Source organism: Perognathus longimembris, chromosome 7 (assembly GCF_023159225.1).
Source record: "Perognathus longimembris pacificus isolate PPM17 chromosome 7, ASM2315922v1, whole genome shotgun sequence".
Taxonomy (NCBI): Eukaryota; Metazoa; Chordata; class Mammalia; order Rodentia; family Heteromyidae; genus Perognathus; species Perognathus longimembris.
Genome location: NC_063167.1, coordinates 39,928,438 through 39,940,745, shown reverse-complemented (window position 1 = coordinate 39,940,745; position 12,308 = coordinate 39,928,438). Strand labels below are relative to the sequence as shown.

The 12,308-nt window shown below is 35.7% G+C and overlaps 1 protein-coding gene across 5 annotated transcripts in view; it reads left to right on the top strand.

The window, feature by feature from the left end:
• Window positions 1-11,415, top strand: part of Mysm1 (Myb like, SWIRM and MPN domains 1) — a 37,986-nt gene extending 26,571 nt beyond the window's left edge. For 3 of the 5 annotated variants that reach the window (XM_048351426.1, XM_048351424.1, XM_048351422.1), the window contains 8 exons: window positions 260-314; window positions 724-774; window positions 1,418-1,492; window positions 2,017-2,205; window positions 3,157-3,289; window positions 5,676-5,781; window positions 5,960-6,017; window positions 7,201-11,415. In XM_048351426.1, the coding sequence (XP_048207383.1) occupies window positions 260-314; window positions 724-774; window positions 1,418-1,492; window positions 2,017-2,205; window positions 3,157-3,289; window positions 5,676-5,781; window positions 5,960-6,017; window positions 7,201-7,359 (826 nt within the window). In that variant the 3' untranslated portion in view covers window positions 7,360-11,415. The remainder of the gene's footprint in view (window positions 1-259; window positions 315-723; window positions 775-1,417; window positions 1,493-2,016; window positions 2,206-3,156; window positions 3,290-5,675; window positions 5,782-5,959; window positions 6,018-7,200) is intronic. The other 2 variants (XM_048351423.1, XM_048351425.1) reach the window with 2 other exon arrangements.
• Window positions 11,416-12,308: the final 893 nt, after the last annotated feature.

Below are 12,308 nucleotides of genomic sequence, written 5' to 3'. Positions count from 1 at the left end.
TGGGAATATGTTAAAAGAAATTAAGACAACAGAATTACTTTCCCACGTTTTCTTGGTTTTTGTTTGTTTTGTTTTTGTCAAATCTGAACAGTTCTTCTTTCAGAAGGGTTGTATATAATGTCCTAAGAAATTCTTCTAATTTCATAATTTTCTTATTCATACCAAATTTGAGTTTTTTGTTGATAACACATTTCCAGACCTGTAAATCAATGTTTTCTTCCTAGTCTTATATTAAAAATGATTTTTTCCCCTTTTTCAGCTCATTTGATCCCTTCCAACTGATACCTTGCAATTTTTTCAGTGAAGAAAAGCAGGTACTCTTTATATATCAATGAATGACCATAAGTAATACTTCCATCAGGCAGAACATACTTATTCTTTTTTGGTGTGTAATCCATGTGTTTATGTAAAGATGGGGGCTTGGAAAAGGAAAAAGCCCTAGATTCTGTTCCCAGTGCAAAAAAAAAAAAAAAATCAGACAAGGCAAGGTAATAATGATAGAGATGGGAAAATATGAAGGAATTTCTTTGTGTTGGGGTTTGAAGAATAACTTAACAACAACCTCAAAAGAGTACAATCTAGCTTCTGTTATTCCTTGAGTGCTAGTGAGAACTTGTTGGGATAAGTGAAGGAGAAAGGGTGGAGGACACTTTGCTTAAGGAGAACAGAATCTCTGTTTTTATGCTCCCCATTTGTTTTGTTTTTGTTTTTTTTATATTTCAGGAGCCATTTCAGGTGAAAGTGGCTTCAGAAGCACTTTTAATAATGGATTTGGTAAGGATAATCTATTGTGTTTACTTAGTTATTCTGATTTCTATTCTTGTGTATTTTTATTACAGGCATAAGAGTATGGAAGACTATCCTCTTTTACAAGGAATCTAAAATAAGTCTTTTCTTTTGAAGAAAAGCCAGACAATTGCATGTTTCCATATTTTAGAGAAAATAAATTAATGTGAGTTTTGCAGACTGTTTACCATCATTAACCCTGTTTCTATTTCCTAATATCCCATGTCTGCTACCTTTTAGGTTACTGAAAGCAAAGCACAACACTTGTAATTTGGAGGTTCTTTGTTTGCACTAAACCATCAATACCTCTAACAGTTGTGTTTGTTTGTGGTACTTTTCTGTAGAAGATTTTTACTTAAATATGCAAGTAGTGTCTTCATTTTGTAAGTGAAGAGTAGTGCTATGGAGTCATAAGTGTTTGACTCAAACTATCTCAGTCATCAGTAAAGATAACCTTTAAATCTAAGTCCTAATGTTGAGTCCAGCAACTGGCTCCATTCCTATGCTACTTTATTGTAGAAAAACATAGTTGCCCTACTTATAGTGTCTATCCGATGATATCATTATTCTGGTTTTTTTTTTTTCAGATGGGTTTGTACATTTGGTTTAAGTCTGTTGTATTTTCTTCTAGCATGCTCATGTTTCCATGGCAGAAGTAATTGGTCTATTAGGAGGAAGATACTTAGAAGCCAATAAAGTTGTTGAAGTAAGTTCTCTCTTTTTAAAAATGTTTAGTTACTATTTAGTTCTGCTGCTATACCAAATACTTTATAGAATTCCATGAATGTAATTGAAATAGATATAACCCATGATATATGTGAAAATAAGCAAATGTAAAAATAGTCTGAAGTTAAATTTATTTTCTTAATATTCTATATATTGAGTATCTATTGGCTTTTCCTGTCAAGAATAGAATACTACCAGGCCTTGGCTTTTGGCTACCTTCACCAACATAAAGCTATAACTAAGAGGCCCAAAAGACATGCTAATTCTTGTTGTTGAAGTTGGTATGCATTATTCTACTGAAATTATTGTCACTAATGAGTCATTCATTAAAAGAATACCTTCTTACCATTTTATGTTACAATCTGAAAAAATAACTCTTATTGTTATTACCCACTTAGCATAGAATATGCATACTAGCACACAATCACATTTTAGGAATGATTTGATTTGCAATTAGAACTAATAGGATTTCATTGTAATCATATAAGGTTCAATATGTTGTAGATTTGTGCAGCAGAACCATGTAACAGCCTGAGTACAGGACTACAGTGTGAAATGGACCCTGTATCGCAAACCCAAGCCTCAGAAGCCTTAGCGGTAAGAGGCTACAGCGTTATTGGATGGTACCATTCTCATCCTGCATTTGACCCTAATCCTTCCTTACGAGATATTGACACACAAGCTAAATACCAGGTATGCTCATACGTTTTATTCTATAAATTATTACATATATCCACTCCCTTTCTGAGCATTGGTAGCTTTCACTTGTAATTCTGGCTACCCAGGAGGCTGAGATATGAGGATTGTGGTTTGAATCTAGCCTAGGCAGGAAAGTCCATGAGACTCTTTATCTCTAATTAACCACCAAAAGCCAGAAGTGAAGCTGTGACTCAAGTAGCAGAGCACTAGCCTTGAGCATAAAAGCTCAGCACCCAGTTCAAACTCCAGGACAAGCACAGACAAAACAAAACATTCCCCCCTCCAGTTGCTTTTTATTCAATATACTTTTATTATTTTTAACTTTACAGTTTCAGTATTTTACAGCAGGGACTTTGATATAACTTGCCTCCCCCCCCCTCCCAATTGGTGTGATACATATTTATGTAAGCATTTGGAAAGTCAGCAGTTTCATTTATTATACAATAACCATGAATGCAAAACAGATAAATTCTTGTAGGACCTTTAAAAACTGTTATGGGGAACAAGAATGGGGGTTGAGTGAATAATTAATATAATGGAAATATTAATAGTTTGTACTTATGGGGAAAAAGCTTTTTTCTGCAACTTGTTTTGTGTGTTTTTGCTGTAGGTTGCTGGTTGTAGTCATTACTATGTTAATATAGATTATTGCTAGAGTTAGTTACTATAATTAGTAAGCATATATATGGCAAATACAGATAGTTTAACCTATGTGATTTTTTCTTCTTTTTTAAGGTTCTATTTAGATTGAGTTGACACCTTCAGACCTGAATATTTTACTGTGTGAAGTGAATAATAAGACATTTCATTTAGTTGTTGTTGGGATATGAGGTTCTTATTGTACCTTTTATTTTATTTTCTCCTATTTGATATTTTAGAATGTTGGTGTGGATAAATAATTGACTTAAGTATGTATGGCTAAAACTACTTTTCTTCTAATTATAGAGTTATTTCTCCAGAGGAGGTGCAAAATTCATTGGAATGATTGTTAGTCCCTATAATCGCAACAATCCTTTACCATACTCCCAGATGACCTGCCTGGTAATAAGTGAGGAAATGAGCCCAGATGGCTCCTATCGTAAGTTTCCAACAGTAACAACCTCTTACTGATCCTAACCTCATTTCTTTGAATCTCAGAAACAACTATCCAAAGTGCTTGATGGAAAGGTGACACTGGATGTGACACCTAATGCAGTCACCTCTTCTCTGTCATCATGGCCACGGGTGTTATTACACCACTTGGCAAAAGAATGCAAAAAGCAGTATGTGTGCTGAACACGGAAAGACTACAGTAAAAACAAGGCTGAATTCTTGTTCTAATGAAAATATTTTTGTAAATGTAGACTGGCTTTCTCTGTAATGTCATACAAATGAAAAAGATAAATGACTCTAGCTTTCCTTCATCTCCCAGTAACATTAGGCTTACTAGAGACTACTTTTTTTTTTTGGCGCCAGTGCTGTTGCTTGAACCCAGGAGGTGAGCACTATCTTTGAGCTTTTGTGCTCAAGGCTAGTGCTCTACCATTTGAGCCACACCTCCACATCTAGCTTTTTTTCTTTTTTTGTTTTGGTAGTTAATATTTTTTTGGTAGTTAATCACATGGGCTTTCCTTCCCAAGCTGGCTTGGAAATGCTCTCCTCAGAGCTCAGCCTCCTGAGTAGCTAGGGTTACAGGCGTGAGTTACGGGTGCCCAGCACTAAGATCGGTTTTTATGTGTCTTAATTCTCATTCTAACTCAAGGATAAATTTGATTGGCATAGCTTATCATCCAACTTGGTTCCTCTTAGGTTATATCTACTCATGATGCAGTCAGTTTTGGAACATACTAGACAGAGTAGGAGAAGGAATGGAGCATGAATGGAGAATTGACCCTTCTAGGATATGCTTAGTGCTACTTCTTGAGTTGAGGTTTCCTCTGTACACCTCACTGCAGTTACCACAGTGTACTCCTTGTTGAATCATGAGATCCCTGTACTCATGATTCTGTATAGCACAGGGTCTTAAGTCTTTTCCCCTTCTGAAGGGGAAAAGTAAAGCAGGTGGGAAGAAGTGAGAAATAGAAGGAGGAGATGATCATCAGAGGCTTTCTCCTGGACTACTGGAAGGAGAGGAAGGGAGCCCTTTTATAGCACATTCATGTCTTTACTTGAAATGTTCTGCAGCAAAAACAACACTGGAGAGGCAGTATAATGTAGATGTTAAGAACATATATTGTTTAATTCAGACTGCCTAGATGTTCAACAGATTCATAACCCTTCCATGGCTCTGTATCCTTATCCAAAAGAGAGAGAGAGAGAGAGAGAGAGAGAGAGAGAGAGAGAGAGAGAGAGAGAGAGAGAGAGAGAGAGAGAGAGAGAGAGAGAGAGAGAAAATGGTAGCTGTGCCCTTTAAGTGATTTCACATATGTAAAGCATGTCAGGCCTGGTACTGGCAGGCATCATATAATCATTAGTAATTATTAGTAATTAAGACCACCTCCCCCCCCCCAGACAGAACTGGAGTTTGAACCCCTGACACTTTACTACTTGAGCCATGCCTCTACCCTTTATTTTTGCTGGTTAGAGATCGAGTTTCATACTTTTCTGCCTATACTGGCTTTGAACCTCAGTCTTCTGTATCTTAGCCTCCTGAGTAGCTAGGATTATAGTCATGAACTATCAGCACCCACCTTAATCTTTTTCTTTAATGTTCTGCATATAACTTTATAGGGCAATGTGAAGGATATGTGGGAATTGGTTAAGATGGCTCACTGTGTGGTACTCTTCCCTTCCTAGCTTACGTGTATGATGTCCACTCCTTGGGCATTCTTTGCTCTAGAGTTTAGATTGAAAGCTTTGACTTAGGTGTGGTTTCTGCTTCTCCAGGGTACTACTGTCTGGACTTAGATTGGTGCTTATACAAAGGTTGAAAGAGTATGGACTCAGAAATCAGGCAACTCGATAGGATTTAGAACCTAACCCCTGCCACTTGCCACGCATTAGCTGTTTCAACTTTGTTTTTCTCACTTGTAAAATAGGAATAATGCTACCTATCATGTTACAACAATGTTACATGCTTAATAACTTATGCTATCACTAGAATGGCAATATGTCTTGGATTGCCTAAGACAGTAGCTCTTGGTTCTGGCATGGTTATTAATAGTGTTCTCTTCCATTCAGAAAGTCTCTTGGTCTGGGTGATAAATTATGTGATCATCCTACCTCTCATAGCGCCTTGCATAGAGCTGTCAGGAAAGTGGCACTCTTTTCTTCATTATTATTAATAGCTTAGCATTAAAATGCTCAATGGACCAAGTACATTCATGCAATAAATATTTAAAGAATGCCCAGTGTGTTTTAAGTGCTGTTCAGCTGGTCTGCGAAACTGTGGTTGTAAAAACACTGAGGGGAATTTTAAGTAATTAAAACAAGAGTGGAGATTTAAGAAATAGTTGATGAAAATGTGTTTCTGTATGTGTTTCTAGGTTTGCCTTACAAGTTTGAAGTACAACAGATGTTAGAAGAACCTCGGTGGGGATTAGTGTTTGAAAAGACAAGATGGATAATAGAAAAATACAGGCTCTCCCACAGGTATGTGCTGTGGTTTGAGATGGCTGCACATCTGCAGTGTTTCTCATTAAATTATGTTTCAGAGAAAACCCAAGTTAAGTATAAAATTGTGATGTATGGCACCAGTGATAGTTTATTACACAACTGATTACTTTATAGTATTTGTTTCATCAGTTTGTTTTCATATTTCTTTTTACAGCAGTGTCCCCATGGATAAAATCTTTCGCCGGGATTCTGACCTAACTTGTTTGCAGAAAGTAAGCTGCCTTCATTTTAATTGGTTCCATTGTTCATAGAATCCAAAGCTATTTATCTCAGTGTGTTTTCCCATGATGCCTTATGCTTTGTGGATACATTTTCTGGGTAGTTCTTTATTGCTTTTTCCTTCCTAAAATTAATTTCTAGGAGATAATTAGTAATGTGTTTTGTTACCCCAGCTTACATACACATCAAAATAATACTTTTTTAGAATAAATGTGTCAGTGTTGACTGGTAAATTTCTTAGCGATTATTATTGTGTGCATTGGAGAGTTTCTGATTTTATTAAACTGAAAACCACCATATTTCCTTGTTAACCTTAAAAATTAATCATTCTTAAGAATGATAGTAAAAAATCTAACAAATTTAAGTGATCGTTTAACTTTCTAAAGGCTTTAAGAGGCTTTAAGTTCCTTTTTTTCACTTCTACTTTTGCTTCTGTAATGAATCACAGCATTTGTCTTTGTTGATTTTTTTAATAGCAATTAGAAATAGAACAGTTTGAATATATGTTTGGCTCATTATTTTTCAGTTTTTGAGTCCTGGGGCTGGAGCCCAGGGCCTTGTACATGCAGACCAGGCTCACTGCTTCAGCCATAGCCCCCATCATTTCTTTTCCTCTTTTAATATAACCTCATGATTTTGTTAACAAAAGATGAGACTTAGGCCTGGATCACAAGGCCCTTTCTCTTATCTCCTCAGTTCAAAATGTTTGCATTTCTTAGCAGCCATCCAGCCAGTGTCACTTTGTAGTGTTGATGTTGCCATACTTCTTACAGATAGTCCAGTGGGTTTTAGGAATATTTACCATGACTGTAGAGCTCTATCATCAAGAAAAGACCTGTGTCTTTTTTTTCTTAATCTTTGAAGATTATTTTGCTCTGTAAGTGTAACTGCTCCTCATCCCCCCAAAAAGTAGAATGGATAAAGTCACAGATTTGTCCAGAATAGAGAATGTCACATAAGAGTTTCACTTTTGTCTCCCTATGTGAAATTTTAAGGGTACTAGACTCTATGTTCCTTAGTAGAATTTTCATTGTTCCAGCATAGAACTATTGAACACAAGTTCATCTTTAGTTGGTGCCTATTTAATCATCAATGTGTGGTTTAGAAAGAGATTTTAAAAAAGCTTCTTCTTGTACTTTCTAAGTATTTAATTATGAACTTTTTATTCTCTACTAGCTTTTGGAGTGTCTGAGGAAAACGCTGAGCAACGTAACCAATTGCTTCATTGCTGAGGAATTCTTGACTCAGATAGAAAATTTGTTCCTTTCTGATTACAAAAGCAAGCAAGAAAATGGAATAACAGAAGAGAACTGTACAAAGGAATTGTTAATGTAACTAAAACAAAATATTTAACTTTGACATGATAGATCCTATTTTGAAAGTTTATAACCTTGAGATTATTGTAATGTGACTGGCACAAGTGGCATTTTTTTCTCTTAATTCACAGAATTGTAAACTTTGCCACATTAATCACTTGAAAAGGGAGGGATTAAACTTGTTTTTATACAGTGGTTATAGGTGCTATATAAACTAGGGTGCACTGTGGTATTCTGTCCTTTATTAAGTAACTTGGTAGACTGAAAATTTATGCAAATAGTCTGCCGTACTGTTGTATACAGATTGATCACTGAAGAATCTCTAATTTTTACTTCTTCCCTGAACTAATCATTTATTATTTTCCATTTTGAGGTCTCATATCTCATTAGAAAGACTTTCACTCTTTGCATATGTTTTGATGAGATTTGTGTTTGTTATTTGGGGTTGCAAATGAGATATAGTTGGGTAGTCACTGCAGTAATACGAACTTATAAATCTAATTACATACTATAGGGGGCCAGGAGAAAACCTTAAAAATAGCCAGGGGAAGGTCTCAAGGGAGAGAATTAAGTTACCAATTTTTAATCATGGATATTCTTTTATAGCAACATTACTATAAGTTATGACATTTTTCTCAGCAAACTGAAAAAGCATTTTTATGGATTTTACACACATGAAAGAAGTAGCTCTATCCTCTCAGAGTAGTTTGTGGTAATTAGACCTGGAAACTAGTCCTCAAATAGCTCGCCCCTATACTATCTACTATGAGGGGGAAAGAGGTCAGTTGCAATCAAGTTAGAATAAAAAGAAATTTAATTTTTAATATCTTACATATTAACATAATGCTTTGTGCTTTATGAATAGGAAATGGAGGACAGAAAACTTGTTTTATAGAATTTAGCTTTTAGACAATTTCAGCTTTTCCGCCATAGATGGTCTCTATCAAATATTCTCTTTTTTTGGTCTGAGACCAGGACTCAAATTTGGTATCTGCTGCTTTTGCTCATGGGCTAGTGCTTTACCAACTGAGCCACACCTCTAACCCCTGATATACTTTTTGTATTGTTTTGTAGCTTTTGAACATTTGTATGTGATATGCTTTACAAAATACAGATTACTGATCTAGAGAACTGAAAACATTAGAACAGTGTACATTCTTGAGCCTGAGAGGCTAGGTAGTCCTAGATCATTGTGAAGAGACAATAGAACTAATAAGTTTAGTCCACATTAAGTCCATTTTCCAATAAAAATAAGCATGCTGCCTCCTTTATTAAATTTCAGTAGGTTTCAGTTTATTCCTACTAACCAAAAAGCTGATTTATACCCAAGAATTTTTTTAACAGTTTCAGTATATTTCATTTGGAAATGGTTCTCTGTTTCTGCTTTATTTGTTTGTAATCAGTAGCCATAGAAGAATAAGGCACTGTGGGAAGAAGTAGCTTTGTAATTTTAGGTGACCTGGGTCTGTTTCAACCTTGTTACTTTGAGAGGTAATAGTTTATTTTCTGTGGGCATACATTCTTTTGTGCCTGAGGTTTAAATTAACCTTTTACTGTCCTTCCAGATCTAAAATTTTACCATTCATTCTATTTGTTAGTGGAATTTTATATTTTGAGATTGTGCAGTTCCCATGTTAACATTTTTTTTTTAAGAAAATGAGTAGTTTTCCCATGACAACATAGTTTATAAAATTACTTTGAGGGCTGGGAATATGAGTCTAGACCAAAAATCAAGAAACCTAAGCTCTATTGTAATTGCATTACCCACTTTGCTGTGTGATCTCTATTCAATCCAGAGCTTTTCTGAACTCCAGGCTTTTTTCCAGTGGAGAAAGGGCTTTAAAATCCCCAAGCTCTACCCTAGTTCTTTGACTTTTATTATTGCACCCAACTATAAAATAATGAGCTTAATTTGTTTCTTATTCCAGCTTGGCTAATGAAAATTGATACTAGTACTTCTCCAATATTAGATTTAGCTTAGTTCAAAACAAATTCCAAATAACATTCGGAAATAGGCTCTCAAGCACTGATCAAACCAGCAGGATTAAACTGTCTGTGCCCTCTATTCTAGCCTGAATCTTTCTTCTTAAGTCTTTTTAAATCTGTGGTTTTCATTTCTATAGTTGGTTTGACCATAAATTCAAAGCTGCCTGAATTTTTGTGGGCCTTGAGAATTTGTGCCTTCTTGAACTCATTCTATACAAAATTTAAATTATATCTTATGATTCAGTTTATATAAAAGGTATTCATTAATGTTTTAAATTGAAGTGTTTCCCTTAAAGATCCATTTTTCCTCTCATGAAGTTAAATTAAAACATTTTTATGGGCTTTTTATATTACAAGCCTGAGGCACTGCTTCGTGGGTAAGCTGTCCCTGCTGTGTTCTGAAGGGTGTTATTGGAAAGTCAGCAGCCACCACCACCACTACCACCCATCCCCTGCAAGTGCACTGCCATCCCACTGTTAAAGGTCTGTCTGCTGAAACTTCATTTCTTCACACTCTGACCAGAACTCTGGAGATGGGGTCTTCTCTGCAGGTGGTTTAGTGCTGCCCCCACCTTCTCTACTGTGCTCCACATCCCCACCCCTAGGAAGAGGGTGAGGTCTATCACCTGCAGACCGTCAGGGGCTCTGCAGTTCTGGGCAGAAAGAGGCAAGGCTTTAACAAGTGCCAACCCAAGGGTGCCTCCTGGTCTTTCATTTCTCATATATTTTGCTGAGTCCTAACAGGGAGAGTTGGAGAAGCTGAGCAGTCAGGATCCCTAGGAGCAGTGCTCTCTCCTCTGCCAACAAAAGAGCCACCTGAACCTTGACCACCTGATGTGTTGCTACCTGTTCACAAGACAGCAGCAACAGGCCTTCAGTCTGGGTTTCTCCATGGGAATTGAGTCAGGGCACCCACATTCTTTTCACTTACACTTTCCTCTGCTAGTAATAAGCAGAGACTCAATCTACCACGACACCTTATGGCATCAAGAGAAACTTTTTTGCAGAAGCACAAAAAAGAGCACATTTTATAATCATGCTCCATCAGGGTTCACAAAAAAATTATCACATTTGATCTGAATCCACAACTTGCCAGTACTTTAATAGTGTTCTTACAGATGAATATATTTTACAATGTGTCCAGAAAATCACTGTTAGAGAATAATATAATATACTTCAGTTCATTATTTCCTGTCCTTTTCTTAAAAAGATTTTATGTGTCATGTAACCTGAAACTCTGTTTTCTGTTTGTTTGTTTCCATTTAACCTTTCTGGTATTTTATGAATTGAGCTTCTAAGCCACATTAAGTCTTTCTGGAATCAAGAGGTTACAGACATGGTGTCCCCACTACATCACATATATCCCATATGTATGTCACATATATGATTATGCCAAAGGCATAATTGCTATCGATCTAAATTTCAGAAGACAAATTAATCTCAGTATCTAGGTTGTCAATCATTTCCTCCTTTGGTGTTTCAGAAGAGCTTTAATTTCAAGAGGGCCTGGTTTGTTTTCTTTGGGGTTTCCCAGGAAAGTGTCTTGGGATTTTTGAAGGCTATTAAATATATTTTCACACTTTGGATTCCTGTTTCATAGGTGACCACAAACATTGGTTTCAGCCTGTTTAGATTTCAGCATGTTATAAGTAGATCTGTCAAGTAAGTATCTTTAAACTTGGGGATTTGACATGTATAGGATGTTTTATATATATAAGCTTACTAGCTATCTTTACATGATTTGTTGATAAACTGGTTACTATTATTTTTCCCAGATGTTACCAGTATTGAATTTTTTCCTTAGTCTGAAGTTTGAAATATTCTATAACAATAGTGATTTCAACCATTGTACATTTGTGTATGCCATGTTGTATATATCTATTAATATTAAAAATATGGTGAATATCAGTGTTTATAGACTTAAGAAATATCTTCCATCAAAATGATTATGGTCTTTCTTCCATACTTATTTGTGACATATCATTATATATCTGATTTTAAGCCTTGGGATTTTATCTTGTAAAAATTAAAGAGAAACTTCCTAAGGACTACAAAATAAATTTTTGAAAATAAAATGGGTGATCATTTTGTCTGTAAATTATTAGCAATGTACATGTTGAATTACAAAAAAGAAAAGCTACTTTTAATTCAGCAAACATTTATTGATAAAAAATAAGGTGATTATTTACCAAGTAAGGAGAGAAAAAGACCATCACAATTTGCTAAGACCCTAGGAATCAAGCTGGAGTTGAAATGCCGACAGAGAACACTAAGTGCAAGTTTGGAGACAAGCAGTGAAAGTCCTGAGTTCAGAACACTTGAGAATGCTCTGTCTATGAGTAGGCATATGAAGATGTTAACTGTAAAGCGGCCCATGTTCAACCAACCAAATCAAGTAATAGCATAAAGGAAGTGGAAATCTCATTAACTGTTAACATTTTTGTCTTTTCTAGTGAGTAAGAAACCTATACATTTCAAAAATAAGGTCATATCTTTGACTTCTATACTTCTCTCAGAACATCTTTCTGAGTGGCTTGGTCAGATAATAAGGCTCTGCAGTTGGTCACCAACAGCAAGAGAAAGAAACAGACAACTTTTGTGAGCATGTGAAGAGCTGGTCATCCTTTGCAGTAGGTGCATAGCATAGTGTTCTGTAGTATCCTTCTGAAGTTTTTCACTTCATGCACTTGCAGTAGAGCTTTAGGATACCATTTTCCTAGTTAGGGATTTTTTTTTTCTTTTTTACCCATTATCAATGCTTTGAGAAATGATTTGTAGAACATTAGTTGCTAGGTCAAGAACTTTGTATCTTTGAGATTTTGTTAGTATTTGTGGAGAAACTTCTAAGTCTCTTAAGCTAATTTTCTTCAGAGTAGCATAGGCATGGTTCTTCTTGTTCATGTAGCAAATTTGAACTCAGGTCCCTAAGTCAAAATAATTTAAGTGACAACATACAATGAAAATGTGAATACTTATTCCAAG